Source organism: Labeo rohita, chromosome 9, assembly GCF_022985175.1.
Source record: "Labeo rohita strain BAU-BD-2019 chromosome 9, IGBB_LRoh.1.0, whole genome shotgun sequence".
NCBI lineage: Eukaryota > Metazoa > Chordata > Actinopteri > Cypriniformes > Cyprinidae > Labeo > Labeo rohita.
The window spans coordinates 11,792,158-11,819,927 of NC_066877.1; the positions used below are offsets into that span (position 1 = coordinate 11,792,158).

General features: G+C 36.3%; 1 protein-coding gene across 1 annotated transcript in view; it reads left to right on the forward strand.

Moving 5' to 3' along the window:
- myo10l3 (myosin X, like 3) overlaps positions 1-27,770 on the forward strand; it is an 88,653-nt gene that overhangs the window by 21,495 nt on the left and 39,388 nt on the right. Inside the window, exons 2-16 of the mRNA XM_051119281.1 lie at positions 507-605; positions 10,617-10,775; positions 12,367-12,554; positions 13,259-13,393; positions 13,482-13,620; positions 13,715-13,799; positions 13,890-13,996; positions 14,821-14,950; positions 17,048-17,166; positions 18,800-18,946; positions 19,046-19,146; positions 21,939-22,005; positions 23,668-23,760; positions 24,090-24,158; positions 27,110-27,192. Coding sequence (XP_050975238.1) covers positions 507-605; positions 10,617-10,775; positions 12,367-12,554; positions 13,259-13,393; positions 13,482-13,620; positions 13,715-13,799; positions 13,890-13,996; positions 14,821-14,950; positions 17,048-17,166; positions 18,800-18,946; positions 19,046-19,146; positions 21,939-22,005; positions 23,668-23,760; positions 24,090-24,158; positions 27,110-27,192 — 1,721 coding nt within the window. The remainder of the gene's footprint in view (positions 1-506; positions 606-10,616; positions 10,776-12,366; positions 12,555-13,258; positions 13,394-13,481; positions 13,621-13,714; positions 13,800-13,889; positions 13,997-14,820; positions 14,951-17,047; positions 17,167-18,799; positions 18,947-19,045; positions 19,147-21,938; positions 22,006-23,667; positions 23,761-24,089; positions 24,159-27,109; positions 27,193-27,770) is intronic.

Sequence of the window (27,770 nt, forward strand, 5' to 3'; positions counted from 1 at the left end):
CAACCGTCTCTTTTTACACAGAGACAAGTACAGGATTTGGTGCTGCCAAAGGGCTTTACTTTGGTTTGCAACATGTGCTGTTGGCATGAATAGTGTTCTGTTCTACCCATGTGCCCACAATGTGCGTTTAAACCCATTGGGAGGGAGATTTTTCAGTCAAATGCACCACTGTATGTCTATGAAATGAAAGCGCAGCGAGACGGAATGGCTGTGGTGCTTTAATGATGATGAAGGAAAGCCCATGATGGGCTGTGGTTGAGATCGCTGATTGCTATCGGATCAATTGAAATTGCTCACTCTGTATCATCTTGTTCTGTCCTCAGCTCTTTTTAGAAGCGCATAACAGTGTCTGTTCCATATACATACATATTTAATTTCTTTACCAGCCGCAACAGGAAGAAAATGTCTGTCTTCTTATGTCAGATCTTTAATGCTTGTATATTTCTCAGGCTGTTGTTGCTTGGTTTGCTTTGTTTAGTGTCTCATATGGTCTGTCTGTCTTTTAGGGAGCTCGTGTGTGGGTGCGGGACAAGGAGCAGCTCCTGCCCTCCACCGTCAGCTGCTGTGATGACCGGACCCTCATCCTCACCACAGACTATGGAGAGGTAAACATTTGTAAAGCTATCCAAAACTTTCATTTTTGGGTGAACTACCTCTTTAAGATCTTTAACTTTTAAATTCCATTTTTATTTATGACTAAACAGGCTTGTGCTATTGATTTTGGCTTTATATTCTTAATGAATTGCACTTCCCATCTGTCTGAGAGAGATAAACATAAGGGCCTTAATTGTGTGAGGTTGTGCAAGTACAGTATGGTTTGACTGATCTGCAGTTTCTCGCCACTACAGAAAGACCTTTGATATGAATAACAGGAATGTCCATAAGGGAGCCAAGTTTAGCCAGTGTGCTTAATCAGTATGGCCCTCTGTTAAAGCTTTGTGTCTGGAGGAAATCCTGTTCTCATAGCACAATGAGAATGCAGGTCAGAATATATTTATCAGATGTGTGTCAACATGCAGCCTGAGTGCTTTGTTCTGGTACTTCAGAGTGTATGAATGTGATATAGCACTCAGCTCGTATGTTTAAATATTTCTTGCAGATGTCACATGATAAGTTTCTAATCTCCATTTCTATCTATTGTTCTATAACTATCTGTTTATGTCTGTTTTATTAAAAAATAAATAAAAATTAATGTTTTCATTCATCAAGGATGCATTAAATCAAAAAGTGAACGTGAGACATTTATAACTTTAATTTATAGTGTTATATAAAGTAGTAATATTTCACAGTATTATTGTTTTTACTGTATTTTTGCATCCTTTTTGAGCATAAGAGTCTTCTTTCAGATCTTTTCCACTATTTCTTTCTCTCTGTTTAATCTATCTTTAGTCCTGTTTATATGCCAATTTGGAAGAAAATTAGATTCTTTGTAACATATTGACAGAACATATGGTTCATTTTGCTACAGGAAGCTTTCCATGAATTTGCATGCATATTAGTGATCTGTGTGTCATTCTGAACATACAGCTACAGCCCAAATTGATTTTTTCTTTCTATTTCAGTTCCACATTAAGATCAATTCAGACTGATTGCCATTTGCATAGTTGAGTACTTGAGTATTTACATAATTGTTTAAACTGGTTGTTTTTAATTCTGGATTTAATGCATATTCTGCAATTCTTCTACATGCATTAACATAAATGACTTCTGCTGTGAGCAATTTGTGCGTCTGTTTAGGCCAAATTCAACCAAGCATACATTATGTGACTATAGAGAGGGATTCAGACCATACCAACCACAGATGATCATGAAAAATAAAATCTCTCAATTCCAAGTGTTAACACTTCAAACTGCAAGACTCTTACGGAGCTCCCAGCATTTAATGCAGCGCGTGGCTAATAAATCTGCATAGTAAAGTGTAAGTGCATGGGACCCCATCGCATGTTTTATTTAACAAGCTTACTGTGGCATCCATGGTGAAGCAGGGGTCAGCAGAGATCAGGAGGGCGTGTGTGAGTAGAGTTCAGTGAGGCGTGGAAAGACTGACACACTGCTCTTGTCTGGGATAAAGGTTGAGCTCAGGCTCCTTCAGAAGAACGACTTCCTCCAGCTAGAGTCATGTACCAGACCATCCATCTATTCCTCTATTGTCCTATCTACCATCTATGGTTTGGTTGTTTGTTCTATCGTTTGCTCATTCTACCGTTCTTTCTATTATGCTATAATTTGTTCATTCTATGATTTATTCATTGTATCGTTCTTTATTTTACTTTGTCTGTCAGTCATTTTTTCTAGCATTCATTCTAACATTCATTTATTCTAACATTTGTTCCTTTTGACATTTATTTGTTCTACCATTTGATCTATCAATTTATCATGGTCTTTGGTGTAAAAAAGAATCTGTATTTTTATTAAAGACTGGATAATGGCTGTATTGGTACTATCTTCCTGTCATTCTGTCTGTCTGTCTGTCTATATATCTGTCTGTCTGCCATTCTGTCTGTGATTATTTCTGTCTGTCATTCTGCATTCTGCCTGTCTGTCTGTAATTTTGTTTATCTGCAATTCTGTCTGTCTGTCAGTCTGTAAATCTGTCTGTCTGTCATTCTGACTGTATGTCTGTTAATCTGTCTGCCTGCCATTATATCTGTCTGTCATTCTGTCTGTCTGTATATCTGTCTGTCTGCCGTTATGTCTGTTAATCTGTCTGCTATTCTGTCTGTGATTATTTCTGTCTGTCTGTCATTCTGTCTGTCTGTGATTATTTGTCTTTCTGTCATTCTGTCTGTATATCTGTTAATTTGTCTGCCATTTTGTCTGTGATTATTTCTGTCTGTATATCAGTTAATCTGTCTGCCATTCTGTCTGTCATTTTGTTTATCTGCAATTCTGTCTGTCATTCTGTCTGCCATTTAGTTTGTCTGTCATTCTGTCTGTCTGTGATTATTTCTGTCTGTTTGTTTGTTAATCTGTCTGTCTGCCATTCTATCTGTCTGCCATTCTATCTGTCTGTCATTCTGTCTATCATTTGTTTGTCTGTTATTCTGTCTGTCTGTCATTTTTGTCTGTATATCTGTTAATCTGTCTGCCATTCTGTCTGTCTGTCTGTCATTTTGTTTATCTGCCATTCTGTCTGTCAGTCTGTAAATCTGTCTGTCTGCGATTATTTCTGTCTGTCTGTCTGTCTGTTAATCCGTCTGTCTACCATTTTATCTGTCTGTCATTCTGCCTGTCTGTATATCTGTCTGTCTGTCATTATGTCTGTATGTCTGTTAATCTGTCTGGCATTCTGTCTGTGATTATTTCTGTCTGTCATTCTGTCTGTCTGTATATCTGTCTGTCATTATGTCTGTATATCTGTTAATCTCTCTGCCATTCTGTCTGTGATTATTTCTGTCTGTCTGTCATTCTGTCTGTCATTTAGTTTGTCTGTTATTCTGTCTGTCTGCCTGCCATTCTGTCTGTATATCTGTTAATCTGTCTTCAATTCTGTCTGTGATTATTTCTGTCATTTTGTCTGTCTGTCATTCTGTCTGTATATCTGTTAATCTGTCTGCTATTCTGTCTGTGATTGTTTCTGTCATTTTGTTTGTCTGCCATTCTGCCTGTCTGTCATTCTGTCTGTGATTCTTTGTCTAAATGTCTGTCTGTCATTCTTTCTGTCTATGGTGCATTCTGTTTGTCATTCTGTCAGTCATTCTGTCTGTCTATCGTTCTGTCTATCAATCAGTCTATTGTTCTATCATTCATTCTATCATTTATTCAATGGTACATTCTGTCATTCTAATGTTTTTGTTCATTTTATTTTTCTATTGTTCGATATATCATCTTACCATTCTATCTATCTTTCTATTGTTTTATCATTAATTCTATAGTTTGTTCTATCATAATATTTATTGTTCTATCATTCTATCTGTCATACTATTGTTTTGACTATTGTTCGTTCTGATAGTTCTATTTTCTATCATTCTATCTATGGTTCATTTTAATGCTCTGTTGTTATTTCTATTGTTCGGACGTTTGCTATTCTATCATTATGTCTATCATTCTATCACTCTATCTATCACTCCATCTATCATTCTATTGTTCTATCTATCTGTCATGGTCTTTAATGTAAAAAGCAAAATTATCTGTGTATTTACTAAAAGCTGAATAATGACTAATGCATTAATACTGTACCACAAAGCTGTTTTTGTAATAATTTTAGGTTTAACACAGTTATCATCAGCATTTTATAGACGCTTGGCTTTCACTAAGTCTATAGTTAGTGTTTTGTAAAGCATACCCTGTGTTTTTCTGGGATTGCTTTGGGCAGGGTGTGACTCAGCGCTGGCACAGCGGATGGGTTGAAAGAAGACTGCTTCCTGTAAAGAGTATAGCCATTTCAGCTGGCCTCCATGTGTCTGCACACTAACTGGGCCGTTCCTGTCCTCCAAACCCCACCCACTTCATGCATATTCATATAGCCCATGCTCAATAATACAGCAGGGTGTGGTCTTTCAAACACAAAGCCTCATGCAGGACACTTGCATGGAAAAGCAGAGAAACAAATATGCCAGTTACTCTTTTAATTACAATCCTTCAATCACTTGACTGTGGATTGTACATGGATTGTAGACAGTGTTTTTTTGTATCTCATTACAAATTATATTTGCCAAATATGTACATCATAAAATTATCTGTGCTTAGTTTAAAAAACAGTCCTTTCAAAATAGTCTGTAGAGCTTATTTTTATTCATTCTCTCAGTACTTTTTATGTACTTTGTTTTAGCCACAATGGTGCATTAGTCAGCGGCGCTGCCCTCGGTGAAAAGGCCAGATTAGGAAAACATTGATTGTGCACTTAATAACTCTAGATCAATGGATTTAGCAGATGGCTTCACATGCACATGCACGTTTAGGGGAGTGTGTTGGCGCTCACGTAAGTGTATTGATGTTGTATGCGTGCTTAGTGTTTGGAAGACCATGAAAGCATTAATTGAATGTACGCTTGAAGTTTACAGTACTTACAGGAAGGAATACTGTATATAATTTCTCAAGTCATGCAAAATGAAATGGATTCACAAGTCCTAATGCATAATCACTGAGGAAGTCTTGCTGTTGAGGAAGAGAGATAAACCTGCATGGACAATAGAAGCAGTTCCGTGAAACCGCTGGTATTTTACCAGTGAATTCTTACCAGTGATAGCATGCTGGAACACAAATAAGAACTCCAGGAAATTCCATTTATTTATCCAGCACAGAGCATCATTTTTCAAACTGACTGCACTGGTTGTTTTTTTCCTTATGTTTTATTGATGACCTCATCATCAGGATTCCCAATACTCCCTGGGCTGGTCCATTGCTTAGCAACCAGAGGTGATGTTCCCGTTTCCTGGCACACTGTCAACACTGACACCCATTGTCCTGTCTGAATGCCTGTAACGTGCTAATGGCACTACGACAGGCTGACTCCCTGCCATGTGTCAATTTGCTGAGCACAGCAGGCCACTATATCCTGGGGCGAATAGATGATCATAGATGTTAAATACACTCTGCTGGTGTCTTCACATATTCTGTAAAACATTATGACAATTTGGCTGTGTTTTGTAACATCTGGTCTGTTATTGTTGCTTTAGAATAAGCTCAGTACTAATGACAGCATTAGTGCTTTCTTTTATGGTAGCTTGCATTATATTTTAAATATTTACCTGTGCCGTAGGCCAGTTTCTTTGTTCACTGTTTATTTTGTAGCCACCATGCTGCTTAGTCAGTTGTCATGTCCCTCTAATTGTGTTACATGATAATCAGACATATTGCTTGACATCAGTAAGATGTCACAGAAGCAGAGGACAATGAGATGACACATAGGAGATGTAGCTTTGAGAACCGGATTATCAGACTTAAGAGTCTTGTTTGAATGTAGCTCAAGTTATAAAAAATATTAATTTAACATTTAGATTGTTGGAAATATTTTTTAAAAACTGTTTTCCTGATAATTTGCTCACCCCCATGTCATCCAAGATGTTCATGTCTTTCTATCTTTTCTATCCAAAAGAAAGTACGTTTTTTGAGGGAAACAGTCCAGTTTTTTTCTCCATATGGTGGACTCAAATGTTGTCCAATGGGTTGAGGGTCCAAACTGCAGTTTCAGTGCAGCTTCAAAGGGCTCTACATGATCCCAGTTGAGGAATTAGGGTCTTATCTAACGAAATGATCAGTCATTTTCTAAAAAAAAAATACAAAATTTATAAATTAAAAAGCTCATCTTGCACTAACTCGACTTCACGCATTATGCAGTCACGTTGGAAAGGTCACGTGTAACGTAGGTGGAAATACTGACCCAGTGTTTACAAAGCAAACATACAAAAAAAGTCAAACGGCCTTTACAAAAAAAAGAAGGTAAAACAACGATGCTGGATAATTTTAAAGTTGGAGGAGAAAATGAGATGGACTTTTTCGCCTTACCCTACCTTTTGTATACTTATAAGTATACTTATTTTCATTTTTTATGTATTTTTTTATATAAAACGACTGATCGTTTTACTAGATAAGACCCTAATTCCTCGGCTGGGATGATGTGGAGCCCTTTGAAGCTGCATTGAAACTGCAGTTTGGACCTTCAACCTGCTGATCCTCATTTAAGTCCACTATATGGAGAAAAATCCTGGAATGTTTTCCTCAAAAAATTTAATTTATTTTCAACTGTTAAAAAAAAAAAAATGAACACCTTGGCAGTGTTCATTTTGAAAGCAGATTTTGATTTAGACTTAGCCATAGTCTTTTGACTAAAATGCCGTTTAGTTTTAGTCATATTTTAGTAATCTGAATTGTTTTAGTCGAGTTCTAGTCGACTAAATCTACAGTAGATTTTGTCTGCTATAATCTAATGGGTTTAGCTGCATTGTAATGCATTTATTAAGCATTTCTCTAAAATTACCGAACTCATTGTATAGGTTTGATATTACGGTTTATTATGATAGCTGCTGTGACATGCAACATTCCTTTGATATTAAAATCAAACAAAACCACTTCTCATAAAGAAACAAGAACATGGTTTCATTTTCAATGAAATACCAGTGGTTATATACTGTAGGCTAATTATGCATTCTTTATAACAACTTGTTTACCACATTCTTCATTCTTTCAAGCAGACACATTTATTTATATTAATTTGAATTAATATGTATTACGGCTACTAAAATGATTTAGTCAAGAGCAGTGAGTGATTTTCAGTCTTTCTTTTGTTGCTTGGTTAACATCAGTGCCACACACAATAGCAACTAAATGAGGTTGCTGTCCCTTTAAAATCGAATAGACGGATCTAATGTACTGATACACGTCTGATATTCCAACTGTTTACCTTCACCTAAGACTTAACCAAGTGTGTTTACGTGAATACTCATCGAAACGGATATTTCGACATAATTTTGTGTGTATTTCTCCGTTCATGAGACGCGAAAGAGTTCTCGTGCGCTGTGTGAGAGGCGTTGCCTCGGTGTGTGCTGAGTTTTTTATTTTTATTTTTTGCATCGTCAATGTTATCCATAAGTCTGCTCTTCTTTTGCTCCCAGATATTGACATTATTAAACGTTTTATGAGACGTGCAGCGAGTGTATTCTAGCTTATGTCCCGCCGGAAAGATCAATAGGCTATGACATGTTTCAAATGTACACATCTCACCTCCTAACCACGCAGCAGATTTGTTATAAACAAATCTCTTCCCAGTCGTCCCTCCCTAACATTTTCGTCTTGTTTTTACTCATTGGCGAAAATGTCAATAGTTTTTGGTCATTCAAAATGAGTTTCTGTTTCATTATCGTCTCGACAATACACGTCGTTGACGAAAATTATTTGCCAACGAATTTAACACTGCACCTTGGATGACATGTGAACTAATGCTTTAAGTGGACTAATCATTTAGGAGACCCTATAATCAGAATTCATTTTAAACCATTTTTATGGATGGGCCACCACCCATACACTCTAGTCAACCACAGGGCCCATTTTGCTGCTCAGTTTTCCTTAATGACAGCTCTGCCTCTGGCCTCCTCCTGTGAATGTTTGATTGAGACACATCTCTTGTCATGTTTCAACCTCCCTTTCTGCGTGTACTGAGTGTTGTTCCAACCTCCAGGCTGTTTGTTTGGCCTTAGCTGTGGGAGCGAGCATCTCATGAACAGGAATTTGGGGAATTTGTCTTGAGATCAGCGGGAATGTTTTATTGCTTAAACATCCTTGACCTCCGAGTTGAATGTTTGCGAGTGGCTCATACGGCTTGAACTCGTATATTTTGTGGGTGAACTTTGACCCAGAGAGCGTCTGGCAGCCTGCTGTGTTGAGAAATTACCCATAGAGAGCAGATTCCTGGTCTGGTTTTGGAGTCGAGGCGTCATACAGGGAAAACGTAAACTTTGAGACACTTTCACACAACTATGAGCTGCTCTGCTTTTGCTACAATGACTTTATTGTATTTGAATGAATCATTATAATAGGGCTTCCTAGAATTAAATAGTGTTGAAACTTGTTCACAGATTCACACCCGTTACTCTTATTTGGAAAACGGAGTCTCAGGTGTTACGACACATTGATTTCGCGTGTCGTATCTCCGTAAAGATCACATTAGCTCAAATGGGGGCGGGTATTCTGTCAAAGTGCTGTTTCCTTCCTGTCATGTCTGATCAATTAAGCTCATCTGTCTGGAGACAGGCCTGACGAGCCACAATGATAAGATCGTTATTGTATGACATCATTCAATTTTAGTGCCACTTTTTGCTAATGGATTTATCATCCATCTCAGTTACTGGAAAAACTGTGACCACACGCTTTGAAAGACACATCCAACAGAGTTAACACTATTTTAAGGAATATAGATTTTTTTAAAAAATATTTTCTATATTTAAAAATAATTAGCTTTCATTTTTAGATTTCCAGGTTTTAATTTTATTTTTGTTTTGTGTGTTTTTTTTATTTAATATTTGTCTGTATTTCTGTTTAGTTTGTGTATTATTTTATTATATATATATATATATATATATATATCAGTTATATATTTAAAAATAATTAGCTTTTAAGATTAAGAGATTAGCTTTTTTTTTAAGATTTCCACTTTTTTTTCCACTTATTTTTCAGTATTTTCTATCATTTTATTTTAAGTAATTTTGTTTTATGTGTTTTTATGTCTACCTGTATTTCAGTTTAGCTTTTCTATTCTGTTATTGTATTTTCTATATTTTTTGCAATATTTTCTATATTTATTTAATTAATTTAATAATATTTATTTATTTAATAATATTTATTTCAATATTTTCTATAATTAGCTTTTAACATTTTCTTAGATTTCCACTTTTTAATTTTATTTTGTTATATATATATATATATATATATATATACATATACATATACATATATATATATATATATATATATATATTACAAATAATTAGCTTTTATTTTTAGATTTTTTAGATTTTATCTGTATTTCTATTTAGCTTTTCTATTATATGTATATGTATATATATATATATATATATATATATAAAATAATTTGCCTTTACTTTTAGATTCCCACTTTTTAATTTTATTTTGTTTTAGTAATCGTATTTTGTTTTGTGTTTTTTTAATATATCTATCTGTATTTCTATTTAGCTTTTCTATTGTATTATATATGTCTATTTTTAGCTTTTTATTTATATAGTTTTAATTTTAGTAATTTAGTAATTTTTAATTTCAGTTTTATTTCAATTAACAAAAATTATTTTTAATAGTTTTAGTTTTAGTTAAAAATAACACTGAGCAGAAACGGAATAAATGCTTGAATTAAATACTACTTTTTCCCCCCTAATTTTAAATATGAACCTTCAATATGAACAACAAGCACCACTAATTACAGATTTGGAGATAATATAATGGGTAATATTGTCTCTCTGTCTGTAGCCTAATCCAACATTTACTGGTATCTGCTCATAAATTTCTATTCTGATATAATAGGAACAACTATTTGGACTTTTACTTGAAGATTTATGTAGCCTTCTTAAGGCAAACCTTGATGTGTGGGTTGCTATGCATCAGTAAAATAGTGACAGATACACAAGATAATGTCTGCATGATTCAGCAAATAAATGAAATCCTCAATGTCAGTTAAGTAGATAAAGACAATCATTTTAAATGTGATGTGTAATGAAGATGTCAGCCTTGTGATCTAACATAATGTAGCGTGTCCAAGGATTTCTGAGGCCAGGTCGTGAAAGAAGTGCTCAGGATGGTGAAAGTGAGAGGAGTGCTGTGAGGATGTCACGGGGGGTATGGTTTCAGGAATGTGAAACAACTTGGCAGAAAGATGGAGCAGGTCCGGACGCATTAGTCAAACAAGCTACAGGCCCACACATACACTGCTGTAAATGAGCCCTGCCTGAGCGCACTGTTGATTCATAGCATCATAAATCACAGCTAATTTCTTCACACTTCGGATTCCTGATGTGCCGTTTGGGAATGCATGTTTAATTATGTCAGTCATGTGCTCATTGAACTGTATGCTTTTTGGTTAATCTGAAAGCACTTAAAAGTAATGTTCACAGTTGTTCCTCTGATGACAGCGTGTGCCGATCACATAGAATGTGTAATTTTGTGTGTTAAAGGTGATGACTCTGGATCTGGGTGAGGTGAACAGGCTCAAGGTTTTCCCCATGCATCCCACCAGCATCAGTGGAGTGGAGGACATGTCCACTCTGGCCGAGTTACACGAGGCCGCCATCATGCACAACCTCTTTCTGCGATACCAGAAGGACCTCATTTATGTAAGTTTCATTTTTGAAAACAGACCTACATAGACTTCACGTTTTTATGTAGCTACAGCTGGTTAGAAACACTGTAACCTAATCTACACCCTAGCCCTAACAGAAAATGTTTTTTTTTTTTTTTTTTTTAAAATAAGTACTTTTCACAAAAAGAGGATTTATTAGATTTAGGTCACTTTTAGGTACAAATGTGTCCCCAAAATATGGTTAAGTAGGTCCACAGACACACACACACACACACACACACCGATTCTCGTCATTACATTCTGACAGGAATTTAGAATTTGCTCTGTTTTCATGTAAACAATAAAACAGTCTGTGCTTTGAGAGGTCTTGTGCCTCAAAAGAAGCTTTAATGGTGTTTAATCGGAGCTTAAAGCTGCGCAGAATGTCCCATGTATTGATAAAGGTAAGCATAAATGGAGCAAACATTGATGGATATCCATTTGTTTTTTTCTTCCCTAGAAATTCCTAATAATATTTTATAGAATTAGTTTTACCAGATTTTGTACAATTACATAGTGGTTACATGGTCTTGTAATCCAAATGTCATTTTATGATGGTTTTAGCTGTCTGAAACTAAATACCAGTCATGCTTTATGGAAATAAGTTTGATTTTTTTCTATTCTTATGTATTGATAGTTTTATTACCATTTTACTATTTCCTGAATTATGAACATGAATTTGACCATATATCAGACCCATTTTGTTTAGTTTAACGTATATCATCTTAAACGCGTATTGGCAGCTAAAAGCATTATTAGATTAGCCAAAAATATTAACAAATGTAGAACTTTGGGAATGGCATTTGAATTCTGTAGAAATCTGTAGTGTGTAGAATCCATGTTCACTCCTGAATTAAAACTTCCTGCTAATTTACTCACCCTCATGTCATCCAAGAATGTTCATGTCTTCAAAACAATACAGGATTTTTCTCCACGTAGTGGACTTCAATGGGGATCAACGGGTTGAAGATCCAAATTGCAGTTTCAATGCAGCTTCAAAGGGCTCTACACAATCCCAGCCAAGGAATATGGGTCTTATCTTGGGAAATTAAAAAAATAAAAATGTATATACTTTTTAACCACAAATGCTTGTCTTGCACCAGCTCTGTGATGGTTCTTCATCTGTGTACTTCGGTTCAAAAAGGTAGGATAGGATATTCAACGTGACTGCGTGATGTGTGAAGTCGAGGTAGTGCAAGATGAGTATTTGTGGTTAAAATGTGTATACATTTTTATTTTTTTAGAAAATGACATTGTTTTGCTAGATTGTTTCCCTTTGAAGCTACATTGAAACTGCAGTTTGGATCTTCAACCCATTGATCCCCATTAAATTCCACTATATGAAGAAAAATCCTGGAATGTTTTTCCTCAAAAATCTTCATTTCTTTTCAACTGAGAAAGAAAGACATGAACACCTTGGATGACATTGGGGTGAGTCAATTAACTCAAGACTGAACTAATCCTTTAATGGATTCTTTTTTCTCCAAGGCTGAACATTTCATGCTTTTACTGTGTTAAACATCAAAAGTATAAACAGTGTAAGATTCAACTTGTATGTTCTCATTGTCATTCATTCTTCCTTGCAGACTAACATTGGCTCCATCCTGGCGGCTGTGAACCCTTATAAGCAGATACCAGGTCTGTATGACACCGAGGCAGTGGATGTGTACAGCAGACATCACCTGGGTGAACTACCTCCACACATCTTTGCTGTGGCCAATGAGTGTTACCGCTGTCTGTGGAAGAGACACGATAGTCAATGTGTGCTCATCAGGTAACGTCCTGCTAGTTTTAAGTTGCATCCCATTGAGTATTATCAGATCTGAATGGATTTAAACTGTAATCTTAATGGACAGTTAATCAGATCTTCTTCATATAAAGCTCGCCAGACTGCTGGTGGTGATTTGTGATTTTCAAATGCGCACAAGATGACTGATGCGTATGGGTGTTTTCGTCGTCTGCTGTTCCATAGGACTGTAATCCAATCAGAGTGTGACCACTCAATCTAGAAATGGATTACGTTTGATTTACACAGCAAGGTTTATTGCATAACTCATCTTGGCATGGAGGTCAGAGGTCAGTTTTATTTGCTCTGGATTCAGAAGATCTCTGAAGTGAGCACTTCCTGTGTGAAGTGGTTATCAAAGAATCCTTGAAAAAATTGCAGTTTGCACAAAAATATTAAGCATCACAACTGTTTTCAACATTGATAATAATTGTTTCTTAAGCAGCAAATCTGCATATTAGAATGATTTCTGAAATATCATGTGACACTGGTGTTTAAAATGCAGCTTTGCATCACAGAAATAAATTCAAATATAGCTGCTGTAATGATCTTAATTAATGTTTTACTGTATATGTGATCAAATAAACATAGCCTTGGTGAGCATTAATAGACTTCATACAGAATCAAACAAAAATCCCCAGACAAAATGTGCTTGTGTGTTTTATGTTTGCTTCATGTGTGTTTATTCTCAGTGGAGAGAGTGGTGCTGGGAAGACAGAGAGCACCAAACTGCTGCTGAAGTTCTTGTCTGTCATGAGTCAAAACTCCACAGGCTCTCCGCTGTCAGAGAGGACCACCAGAGTAGAGCAGGCCATCGTACAGAGCAGGTCATACATGTGCTATCACACCTATTCTGTTGTTAGAGATGTTGTATCTCAATCCATTTTAACACATGTTCTTTCTCTTCCACTCCAGTCCAATAATGGAGGCATTTGGAAATGCGAAAACCGTTTATAACAACAACTCCAGTCGCTTTGGCAAGTTTATTCAGCTTCACTTCTCTCAGAGTGGAAATATCCAGGGCGGCTGTATTATTGATTATTTACTTGAAAAGGTATCCTTTATTTATTTTTGTAAATTATAACTGTTTCTAACCATGCATTTAAGCAGTTAAATGCTTTGTGCCTAAAAATTTCATTACATTTCAGAATCGAGTTGTGCGGCAGAATCCGGGAGAGAGGAACTATCATATTTTTTATGCATTGTTGTCAGGTGCTAAATATGAGCACAGAGGTGAGATCTGAATCTTTGAAAGATTAATCTTTGTTTTTCTCATTGACCATTGTATAGCAGTATGGATTAACCATGTGTTCTCACCATCAGAAATGTACATGCTGGCTGATTCTCCTGAGGCGTATCATTACCTCAACCAGTCCGGCTGTGTTAAAGACAGAAGCCTGGATGACAAACACCTCTATGATAGTGTGATGGTGAGTCAATAATGGATGTTTGACAGCATTCTTGACTTTAAGACACACACACAGAGTTTAAATGAGTGTTTCACCCAAAAATGAATATTCTGTCATTAATTACTCACCCTCATGTCATTCCAAACCTGTAAGACCGTTGTTCATCTTTGGAACACATATTAAGTTATTTTTTGATGAAACTGTATGACCGCAATGGTGCTTTTGTGAACTTTTGTCAAAGAATGGCACGGAAGAGAACAAATTGTTTAGTAAAGTCGTTATTTTTGTTTTCTTTGCACACAAAAAGTACTCTTGTAGCTTTGTAACAACCACTTGTTGAACCACTGATGTCACATGGACTATTTTATCAATGTCCTCACTAACTTTCTGGTCTTGAATGTGTCAGTTGCATTGCTGTTTATGCAGGGTCAGAAAGTTATTGGATTTCATCAAAAATATCTTCATTTGTGTTCTAAAGATGAACGAAGGTCTAACAGGTTTGGAATGACATGATGGTGAGTAATTAATGCCAGAATTTTCATTTTTGGGTGAACTATCCTTTTAATGCCATGTGATTGGGCTTTACTAGATGTCCACTAGAGGGCACCACATCATATCTTTTCTGCGATCTGTTCTGAAGGAACTACTTAGAACTTAAGAGTTCTTCTTAATTTTTCGTTCATATTTATTGGTCAGGTAGGCATGACCTCTGTAATCACAGTAAGTGTGTGTAAGCATAATGCCTCCAGATCTCATTTCCTTCTCTCTTTCCTCAAGAATTCAATATTAGCTATATCTGTCAAATAAAGCATGCTTATGTTTTTTTTTCTGTTTCTTGACTGTAGGAAGCATTGAAGGTGATGGAATTTACTGAGGAGGAGATCCGTGATGTCTTCAAGCTGCTTTCTGGAGTCTTACAGATCGGCAACATCGAGTTCATGACTGCAGGGGGTGCTCAGATCACCACTAAAGGAGGTTTGAGGCCGATAAGCATTTGTCTGAAGCATAGCTAGCATGTTATACATGCTTTTTTAATAGTTATCTTAGTGGAAGGATTTATTAAATACCGCCTGTAGTCCTGGCACACAATATCAGCCTATATTTTATCTGTCAGGAGTTATGAGTAAAGGCTTTCACTGAGTAGTGTGTGTAGAGACATGCCGCAACATGTCAGAATTCACTGTGATAACTGTGCTTCATATGGGTGATAACTCACTAAGCTGTATGAATGCTGGAACATTTCCAGCAGACTGCCAATTCATAAAAAATAGGTGTTTTATTACTATTTCAGTATATTTTAAAATGTAATTTATTCCTGTGATGGCAAAGCTGAATTTTACTTCAGTTTTCAGTCTCACATGATCCATCAGAAATGGATCACATAACCAGTCTTAAAGTCCCCATGAAATCAAAATTGAATTTTTGGGGGGTTTAGTATGAATGTGTTTCAAAACAACGACAAAATTCACGTTTACAAGATATAAGTATTCAATATGAATCAACGATTTTGATGACATCACCCTGCACTTCAGCTTCTCATCAAACTTTCTGTCTAATCAAATGCGCTGTAGAATCCAAAGCGTCCCGCCCCCTACACTATAAATACACGATGAATCTGCATCTGAAATCGGTCACTTGTTCACAGAATTAGTCATTTCTGTACAGTAAATGCCACGTAGTGCACTATATAGGGGATAGGGAACAATCCAGAAGTCTGGTTTTGCACTATTTCACATGAACCGCCGCAGCGCGCACACGGTCTGGTCCGGTTCAGAGACACGATGGCAGGGAGTGGATCATATGAGTTGGCACAGACCACAAAATGTCTCGGAACCATTTGAATTCTATACAGAATGCTATTTTTTGTAGTGATATGGATGAGATTGTGGCTGTCATACACTGTCAAATGCTGCTTTACTGAGCCCAAGCTGTGATATATACAAAACGTTATTGGCTGTTTTAAAAAGGGGGTGGCACTGATATGTCCTGCCCTGTCTTCCTGTTTCAGTTGAAGTTAAGTCAACACAGAGATTAATGCTGCATGATTCAAAGCACTTCATTGGACCTTGAAGTAGCACGGGTATTTTTGTAGCAATAGCCAACAATACGTTGTATGGGCCAAAATGATACATTTTTCTGTTATGCCAAAAATCATTAGGATATTACATAAAGATCATGTTTCATGAAGACATTTTGTAAATTTCCTAACAAAAAATATATCAAAACTTAGTTTTTGATTAGTAATATGCATTGCTAAGAACTTTATTTGGACAACTTTAAATGCGACTTTCTCAATATTTAGAATTTTTTGCACCCTCAGATTACAGATTTTTAAATAGGTGTATCTCAAATACTACAAATATTGTCCTATCCTATTCAGATGATGTATAAATCTCAATTTAAAAAAATTGACCTTTATGACTGGTTTTGTGGTCCAGGGTCACAAATAATTCTAATATGCAGATTTGGCGCTCAAGAAACATTTTTTATTATTACTGATGTTGAAAACTGTTGTGCTTCTTAGAATTTTTATTAAAACCTTCATGCATTCTTTTCAGGATATATTTGATTAATAGAAAGTTCAGAAGAATTCTTTTTTTTTTTAATAGAAATCTTTTATAATGTTATAGACTGTCAATTCCGATCAATTCAATGAACCCTTGCTTAATAAAAGTATTACTTTCTTACAAAACTACTTACAAAAGTACTGACCCCAAATGTTTGAATCGTAGTGGGTTTGATGACATTTATCTTAAAATTGCAATGCATCCTCAAATGTGAAATTGGGTCAGGATTTGATCCATTTGTTTGCAAAAATATGCTAAAGACATAAATGTAACTGGAAAGTCAATTTGCACTATAGTTAAATAGTGACAAATAATACATTTTTAATGTCTCAATATTTAAACTTTGGATAAAGATGAATGTGTATTTATTACATGAACAAATGTTAAGTATATTGTTGAATATGTGTAACAGTTTTGCATATCATACAATGGCAGTTTTACCTTAAAAAACAATAATGGCCACTGAAGAGCATCATTAACTGTAAACTGTTTATCTGCATGACAGTGGTCAGTGTCGTCAGTGATCTACTGGGACTCGATTCCTTTCAGCTGTCTGAGGTTCTGACTCAGCGGTCCATGATCCTGAGAGGAGAGGAGATCTGCTCACCCCTCACTGTGGAACAGGTAAAGAACCAGGACATCCATCCATTTTATGATGTTGCATAGTACACCGGCATGGTATGTCTATGCATTTAAATATGCTCTATTTACATTTTGGCATAAGTTTGGGTAGTGGTTTCCAAAATAGTTTTTGGTTTGTTTGCTTTAGCTGTCGTGTTGTATCATGTTGTGGCATGTCTGTGCTGTGCCCTCAGTGTGTCCAGAGACTCTGCATCCCCAGACTCACCCCAGATTTACTGACAGACTGTCATTAAAAAACATGCTCACACCCATTCGCCTGTGTAGAAAGCGTCTTTGCGTGACTTGGTACCATTTCCTGTTTTTTTGTCCCCTCGGATTCCTGCTATAATAACTCAGTGATAAAGATCTCATGAGAAGCAACACAATAGAGGCCGAGTATGGAGACGGCGGTTAGCAGCCGCCTAATGGGGGCAGTCTATCACACAAATATGCACGGTAAACACAAGAAACAGTCGATGTAGCACTAAAATGTACTCTTAGGAATTTCTCATTTCCGCAGTGAATGTTCACACAGACCAAAATCAAAGGCTTGATTTTTGAAATTTAAAACTGGTTTTAAATGAGGGGAAAAGGGGGAAAGTTTGTGCATGAGAAGAATAAAGAGACCCCAACCCACATTATCCCATAAATCTCATCTAGCATGTAGAACGGGCCCTGGCCTTTGTGAGCGACTCGGTAGAAACACACAAGCAATCTTTTCATGAGCAAAAACAATGGCCACTAACTCTAGCCTGTGTCAGTGGTCATAAAGCAGTGCCATGTCTTAATGGAGGCCCTTATTCCTCCTCCTCCTTTCTCCATAATGCATTAACCTCAACAGCTGCCATTGGCCGTATCCTGCACAAACAGCCATTCTTTCAGGTCTTTCTGATGGAGCTGTTCAGAATCAGGCAGAAGTGTCTCTGACTGATGAATTATAGTGTTGCTGAAACAATAGACGGGAGTTTGGCGTTCTTAGGAATAGCAGAGTCTAATTTGCGGGTATTAACTTTCTCTCTGTCTGTAATCCAGTAATAGCAGCTCAGGGTTATTGCTGGGTTTATGAGTTGAACTGAAACTCCAGAAGCAAAGCGCTTCCTTACTTTTCATCAGTTTTGCAAAATGAATTGGTTGGCCAGTTTTAGTGAACGTACTGTGTAAAGTCATTTCTCACAGTCTGTATGTGTATTCATGCACTAGTGTAATTTATCACATTTAATATGAACATGTTCCACCACTGTTTTTTTTATTTTATTTTGAGCGTAATTAAAAAACAGACTTCTTTGTTGGGATTGTGTGGTTTAAATGTGGCTTAAGTGTCCAAATACTTATTGGGGCCACTTTATTGTATACAGTCTCAGCTGTAAATCAGAAAAGACATCCATTGTTTTTAAACTTCGCATTCAAGGCACGTTTAAAGACACGCACAATTACAGACGGTAACAAATGTGCAGATTCAGCCCGTAATGCGAACTTTGCTGTTTCTTTTCATGATGTCGAAATTCAAATAGACATATTGGTGTTTTGTAATAATCTCGAGAGACATTGCTTGTTGACACTGTGGTTCGCACTGTTGGAGGCTAACTAAAGGAAATTGTTTCTAGATTAATATTTGTCTCTGCCCTGCTTTCCAAAGGCAATTGATTCCCGGGACTCTGTGGCCATGGCATTGTATTCCCAGTGTTTTTCTTGGATCATCACCAGAATTAACCAGAAAATCAAAGGAAAGGACAACTTCAAGTCTATTGGCATTTTGGATATCTTTGGCTTTGAAAACTTCGAGGTGAGAGTTTGTTGAGTGCAAAGAGGTGAAACGTTCCAGCCAGACTGTCTGTCGATGGCATGTTGTCATATTTTTTACGACTTTTTTTTTCCCCTCCAGGTGAACCGGTTCGAGCAGTTTAACATTAACTATGCCAACGAGAAACTCCAGGAGTACTTCAACAAGCACATCTTCTCCCTGGAGCAGCTTGAATATAACAGGTGAGTCCTGTCAGTGACCCTGGAAGTTCTTCCATACTCCATATTGCTAAATAAATCATAAGATCAAACCATATACACAAAAGCAGACTGGCCTCATGGGATTATAAAATGTCCATCAGATGCACAGAATCTCGGCAGTTGTAGTAAGTCATCAGGGTGCTTTTTGCTTACTGTTTCACATATTGTTTTTCATGTACTATGTTGTGTAGAAGTAAGGCACAGTATGTTCCAACATAGGCTCTGAATACATTTCTGTATGTACAAATCACTGCAGTTTTCAGTTGAAATGAACACTAGAGTAGGGTGGCCATATTTTAGTTTGCAAAAAAGAGGCCAGTAGGGGCCGGATATCCCATATCAAATGTCTAAATATTTAATTTCCATACCTAAAATGTATATTTTACAGTCACCCTTGTGCAGATTGATCATAAACACCGCTGTCTTCCTTCCAGAGGCCATCACAAAACTTAACATTGTGCACGGTTTTATCACAGGTAGTATGCAAAATGTTTCAATAGAAGCATTTCAGTCAAATTTAATTTATGCAATATTTCAAACATTAAACCCATGGAAAAAAAATCAACCCTTTGCAACAGTTTAAAATCAGCCCAATTCCGTGCAAAAAATGCAGATTTGGCAACCCTGTATCCAACACAAGCTGCAGGAATTAGATTTAACTGATCACGGGTCAAGACAAGAGTAAGAAAAGATGACTGACAAATTATGCTGGAGGATTTACTGCTCAGAAGACAATGTGCTCATATCTAATTTTGTTAGATGTGCTTCTTTTATATAGAGTGCGTGCAATGGTGAAATTGAAAGTGAAAGTGAATAGCCACTCATTCAAAAGAGATTTAAATATGATAGTGGCTCCTTGATGCAGGAAAATTATATTCAGTATTAAAATGATTGCACAAGCAGGAGCGGGATCAAGAAAACAGTCCTGCGTAGGGCTTTAAAGGGGTGCTATTATGCTTTTTTTTCCCCTTTTTTTTTAGTTTTTTTTAAATTTAGTCAGTGTGTGGTGTGTATGTTTGGGCATAAAAAACTATACTATAACTATAAATCTACAAAGTTACAAATCTCAAAGTCCACTCCAAAGCGAGATATTTGGTTTTTATTAAAACTCTTTTCAAGAATTACAATGAACGGCTCCTTAGGGGGGGTGTCAATAAAGCCCTCCTGTAGTGAATCAATGCATTTTTGTAAGAAAAATATCCATATTTAAAACTTAAGAATCACTTTAATCTAGCTTTTACTAACAGTTGTACACAGAACCTGCTGCTTTGTCAAGGGGCGTGGCGGTACTGAAACACCATCTGAGCTGTTTGCCAATCACAACGCAGTGAGACAGCTAACCAATCACAACACATTTTGTTTTTTGGAAGGCGGGCCTTCATTAAATCCTGAACTAATTGAGCCATTTGTGCCAGACTGGAAAGAAAGGTATTGTAATAATGTCAATTATGTGAAAATAAATGTGTTTTTCGCCACTCCCTTATAGACATGCATACAAACAGTTAATGGAAGCTAGAGATTACAGTTTATAAAGTTGTAAATATGGGTATTTTTCTTACAAAAATGCATTGATTTGCTTTAGAAGGTCTTTATTAACCTCCTGGAGACATGTAGAGCGCTTTTTATGATGGATGGATGCACTTTATTGGGCTAAAATAAAATCGTAAACCCCATTCACTGGCATTTTAAAACTTGCAAGAGCCAGGACATTTTTTAATATAACTCCAATTGTATTTGTCTGAAAGAAGACAGTCTGATACACCTAGGATGGCTTGAGGGTGAGTAAATCATGGGGTAATTTTCATTTTTGGGTGAACTATGTCTTTAAATAATCTTACAAACATCTTTGCTAGTTAACTGAATATGAACATGAGGTCTGTGCACATAAGCTAAATGTGCTATTAATAAGCTAGCTATAAATATATTAACTTTAACTAGCTATTTATTTCAAACTGTTTGTTTTACCATAACAAAAGTCCACCTGAAGTGACTGTAGAACATGACAATTTATGCTAATGAGAACTTTATGCTAGTATTTATGTTAATCGTCTTCAGGCATTCTTATAACACAAACTTGAACTTGTGTAGCTAGGAAAGTTTCTGTCAGATACTTGCGCAAAATGTATTTCAGCTCCTGGAAATATTAGTGATTCTTTCTGAACAAGATATCTTTAATTGGCATTATAGCTAGTTGTGGCTAACAACAACACCCCTTGAGTGCTGAGGCTTGTTCCTGTCACTCACTTATGCAGGAATAAGTGTATGCAACTGGACTGCACACCTGCAATGTGTTGTCTGAGCATTTGTGTGCGTGGACATTAAATCGCTGTGTGAAACCCAAAGCGTACGATACAGGCTGGTCTGTAGACATGTAGCTTCACACTATCAGGTGTCACAGAGAGCTCAGGTCACAACGGGGTGAAATAGCATAGAAGGGTGGAGGTGCGACGCGTATGTGATCATGTACAGGGCATGGACCGTCCTGCGATCTCTTTTAGCCTGGCTGAGTGATGGAGAGATAGCAGATGAATTAAGGGTGGGGTTTCTCGGCCCTGTTCTTGCTGTAGTGGCTATGGAGGCACTCTGCCAGATGTGTGAATGGGTCTCCTCTTTCCCACACAGTTGTGTTCTTGTGTTGAAATGCTATGGTTGAGGGGGGTCAGCAGAGCCCGGTCACAGCTCATTTCATCACATGAACCCTGAGGATAATACCACCTTTGTGTACTTGTAGTGTTGTGATGTTGCTCAAGAGGTTCTCTTGTGTCTCCGCACAGGGAGGGGATACACTGGGAAGCCATCGACTGGATGGACAACGCAGAGTGTTTGGATCTGATCGAAAAGGTGTCCTTTTAACCTTTGACCTTTAATCGTCTCTCACTGTGACCACACAATGCTCATTAGAAACCGTTCCAGTGTTGATAACCATTAGCAGATGAGAAATTTCATAATTTCAAACTAGCTTCTCTTCTCTGCATTATATCATTCCCTCTACATCATTTAAACTTGTTACTAGTTTTAGTTTTTATTATTTACTTACTGTGTTAATGCATATACACTACTTTTAAAAATTTTGGAGTCAGTAAGAAATCAGTATGTTAGAATGCAGTTCTAAGAAGTGAAGTCAAAATTGTGAGATACAAACTCGCAATTCAGACTTTTTTCTCAGAGATGTGATATAAACTCGCAGTTGTGAGTTATAAAGTCAGAACTGTGTGATTATAAACTCACAAATGCAAGTTATAAAGTCAGAATTGTGATATAATGTCACAATTGCAGTTTTATAGTCAAGATTGCATGATATAAACTCATAATTCTGACTTTATTCTCAAATTGCGTGATATAAACTCACAATTGCGAGTTATAAAGTCAGAATTGCAAGATATAAACTTATAATTCTAACTTTTTTCTCAGAATTGTGTGATATAAAGTCAAAATTGTGAGTTATAAAGTCAGAATTGCAAGATATAAACCTATAATTCTGACTTTTTTCTCAAACTGTGTGATATAAAGTCAAAATTTCGAGTTATAAAGTCAGAATTGCAAGATATAATGTCATAAATCAGACTTTTTTCTCAGAATTGCATGATATAAACTTGAGAAATAAGGTCAGAATTTTGACTTTTTCTCACAGTTTATATCCCACAATTCTGATTTTTTTTCTTAGAATTGTGAGATATAAACACAATTGCAAGTTATAAAGTCCGGTTTTGAGGGAAAATTGTGTTTATTTGAGGGGAGAATTGTGTTTATATCTCACAATTCTGACTTAACTCGTAATTGTGTGTTATAAACTCAGAAAAAGTCAGAATTGTTAGTTTATTTCTCAAAGTTGTGACTTGAGTTTATATCTTGCAGTTCTGACTTTATAACGCAATTGCGAGTTTATATCATGCAATTCTGACTTTATAACAGGTAATTCTGAGGAAAAGGTCAGAATTATGAGAAAAAATTAGAAACAGAATTATTGTGAAAAAGTCACAATTACCTTTTATATTTTTTATTTAGTGGCAGAAAAAGGCTTTCATAAGCATAAGAGACTTCTTTTAAAAAAATTACAAATCTTTGAACCTAGGTCTGGAAAGTGTCACACTATAATTTGTATAAACATCTGCTTTACATCCTCAAAAGTGAATTCATATATACAAAAAAAGTGCAGAAACATCTGCTGAGTGTTCAGTACTGAACTTTTCAGAAATTGCAAATGATTGCATTCCATATCAAGTGGCTAAAAAGGGCAACATGATTAAAAAAATTACTGTCACTGAGTTTAATCAATGACTTGAAATGATCCTTTGGGCCTTTTTTTTACACTAAATGGCCACATGACATTACAAGTAAATATTTGTGTAATTTGAGGGACTGTATTTGACACTAGTAATGAATCATGGCCCACTATTAAAGCGATTATAATTAACATCTCTGAACGGTTACAAACTAGACCTCTGTGGTTAATGTGGAGAGCCAGTGACAGCATATGCTTAGATCAGTCTGCTCTTTCCTCAGAAACTGGGCATGTTGGCTCTTATCAATGAAGAGAGCAGATTCCCTAAAGGCACGGACTACACCCTGCTGGAGAAACTCCACAGTCGGCATGCCGTAAGTTTTTCTTTTCAAAACACTCACAGACATACAGTCAATTTTTTTTCCCCCATCTCATTTCAGATCACAGAGAGTTAATTCTTCTTTAAACTCGCTGATAAAGACCAGCGTTGAGCCAATAGGCAACACCCAGTCACACCCCCACAGCCTCTCACACGCACATGCACAATACAGTAACGTGAGCAGGCTTTCCTCAGGCCCCAGGAACAATGAGCGTGTCCTCGGAGAACCCACAAACAGTCTGCCTCAACTGAAGTACCACTGTGTGTGCTCACTGCAAAACATAATTAATATGAAATATGTGTCATGTGTTTCTATCTCTGCAGACAAACCCTTACTACGTGAAACCAAGAGTGGCAGATCACCAGTTTGGTATTAAACATTATGCAGGAGAGGTAATTACATCAACAAGTAGTGTTATTATTTGTATTATTTATATGTTAATATTTATTAACAGTTTACACAGTATTTACACAGTTGAAGTTAAAGACGTTTACATATAGCCCACATAAGAAAATAATAGTTGAATTTATAAAAATTACCCTGTTCAAAAGTTTACATACACTTGATTCTTAATACTGTGTTGTTACCTGAACGATCCACAACTGTGCTTTATTTATTTTATTTTTTGAGTTGTTAATGAGTCCCTTGTTTGTCCTGAACAGTTAAACTGCCACTGTTCTTCAAAAAAATCCTTCAGGTCCCACAAATTCTTTGGTCTTCCAGCATTTTTGTGTACTTGACCTCTTTCCAACAATGACTGTATGATTTTGAGATCCGTCTTTTCACACTGAGGACAACTGAGGGACTCATATGCAACTATTACAGAGGGTTCAAACGCTCACTGATGCTCCAGAAGGAAACATGATGCATTAAGCTGGGGGGGTGAAAACTTTTTGAATTTGACGATCAGGGTAAATTTAACTTATTTTGTCTTTTGGGAAACATGTAAATATTTTCTGTAGCTTCTGAAGGGTGGTACTAAATAAAAAAATATGATATTTAGGCAAAAAAAGACAAATGTTTCAAAAGTTTTCACCCCTGGCTCTTAATGCATCGTTTTTTTCCTTCTGGAGCATCAGTGAGTGTTTGAATTTTTTGTAATAGTTTCATATGAGTCCCTCAGTTGTCCTCATTGTGAAAAGATGGATCTCAAAATCATACAGTCATTGTTGGAAAGGATACAAATACACAAAAATGCTGAAAAACCCAAGGAATTTGTGGGACCTGAAGGACTTTTCTCAAGAACAGCAGGCAGTTTAACTAGTCAGAACAAACAAGAACAACTATAACTAAACAAAAAAAACCACACAGCTGTGGATCATTCAGGTAACAACCCAGTTTAAAAAGTCAAGCGTATGTAAACTTTTAAACAGGGTAATTTTTATAAATTCAACTATTATTTCCTCTTTATGTCTTTTATGCAAAATATCTTATTCAGGTCAGAACTAAAAAAAAATAGCATGCATTTTGTATGAACCCTCTTATTTTGGTAAATAATTAACAATTTGGAGATTCTGCAAGGTGTATGTAAACTTTTGACTTTGAATGTATATCAGTTTTTTAAGGGAAATTTTACATTTTGTTCTATTTTAAAAACAATTTTTCATAGTTTTACTATTAGTAAACAATACAAGAGAAATAAGCACACTTTTTTAAAATTCAGCCTAGAATTTATAGTGTGTCTCTCCAGGTATGTAGAAGAAAATTGCAGTGTATAGCAAAGCGTTTTACAGGATTGGTTTTGTGGTGCATTATTTGTGAGGTTGGAAAGATTTTACAAGGTCTGCCAAAATTTATAGTACAGTTTAAATGCATTTAATTGACATCAGAGATGGCAGACTCCAAACACACACACACATGCACATGTGTAAGTGAGACACTATTCTGTTTTACAGAAACATTGCAGTGAATGAATGGCTGTTATAAGTATAATATAATTTATTAATACAAAATATGATGCACAATAAACTAACACTCATTTTACGCAATATTTACTTACTATAAAAATATTTAATTAATGTCAGACGAGCAAGATGCTCTGTTGTTCTGAATAACCAGTTCAGCTGTAGGCACAAGGCCTAAGGTAATGCTAGTATATCAAGGGCTTAAATTAACTGCTGTATAATTTAATACCTAAAATATGCATTGTTCATTAACAAGGTTGTTAGTAGATTCTGGAAGCAACAGCAGGTGGAATGACCATTTCTAAGACCTATAATCTCAAATATTGGCTGAAATCCCCTATCACAATTGCACTATTGGAGAAAGTGGATACTGGACTTCCCCAGTCTTCTCCTTCTCTCATCATCTGCAGTGTCAGTTTCAAGCTTTAAGAGAGGAATTAGTCTTTTCAGGAGAGTGAGAGAAAGCAGTCAGAGCGGTATGCTGAAAAAAGCACACAGAGGAAGAGAGAGACGGAAAGTGAAGAGCTGGTTTGCCCTTTCACCATGGGCACCACACGAAGCCTCCACAGTTTAATGTGCTGGAAACCACACGCCTAACATGCACTCCCATGAGAAGCATTTGGCATGCTGTCCAGCTCCTTCTCTAGTTGCCATTTCTCTTTTCCTGACAGTTTTTATTCACGCTCCTACTTGGATTTCTCCCTCTACTCCAAAAAAGTCATTTTAATCAGCTCTTTAGTCTCATTTTTCAATAAAAACATCTGTAATTGCATAGGGTATTAAGACTTACATCTTGTAAGAGTTTTGCTTCTTAAGTAAATATCTTGTCTTTTAAGAATTTTTACTGGAAAATGATTCAATTATACCAGATATCTTCACCACAGTCTTGTATGTGAAATGTCTGATATGATACATGGTTCCCACAATATCCATCCAGTCTTTCAAATGCTTTCAGATGGAGAATATCTTTAGCATCTGCTCTCCAGGCCAACACAAATGAAAGATCGGACTTAAGCTTAGGATGAATTCTCCGTTTAAACAAGGGATTGTAATTATCGAGATGGTGTTATAAATACTCCCAGCATGTGTTGTGGATGCTGCATGCTTTACAGCTCAGGAGTTTATTTCACGGTGATAAGATCAGTGGAGGAATCTGTCGCCGCGGAGGTCATGACTGAGTAATACTCAACAGGTGACTGCATTAAACTGCGGCGGCTCAAACAACCTCTCTCTGCGGTCTCTCATTAACAGGCTGAAAGTAAAACACAGGAACAGAAACAGGGTATCTTTTTTATATGCACAGTTCAGTTCAGTTTAGTCTGAAATGGACAGACACATGAAGTAGCTAATAAAATAAATTAAAGTAAATGAATAAATTATGCATTATATTTAAGTCACTGTACATGCATTTTGTAACTGTATTTGTCTTTGTGTGTAAGGTATTGTATGACGTGCGTGGCATTCTAGAGAAGAACAGAGACACATTCAGAGATGATATTCTCAACATGCTGAAGGACAGCAGGTAACAAATCATTCGCTTCACTTTTGCTATTCTAAGCAATGCTGTGGATCCTATGATCCTTGGTGTTTCTTAGCCTGTCATGAGATCAGTGATGTATGTACTGTAAATGATACTTCTCATACTACAAAAACTATATATAAGGACAGCTGATGAGAAATATTTTTGGGAGTTTGACTTGTGATGCTATATTGTGTATATAACCATTCATTTATGCAGTTAATTACGAGACTACCTGGAATATTTATACTTTTTTAAAACATATTTGCTACACAAAAATTTACAGATAATGTACTCACCCCCTTGTCATCCAAGATGTTCATGTCTTTCTTTCTTCAATCAATAAGAAATTATGCTTCTTGAGAAAAAACATTTCAGGAATGTTCTTCATATAGTGGACTTCAATGGTGCCCCCAAGTTTGAACTTCCAAAATGGAGTTTTAATGCAGCTTCAAAGGGCTCTAAACAATCCCAGCCGAGAAAGAAGGGTCTCATCTAACGAAACAATCAGTCATTTTGAAAGTAATTGACGATTTATATACTTAACCGCTAGTCTCCGGTTCAGTACGGTCAATACAGTT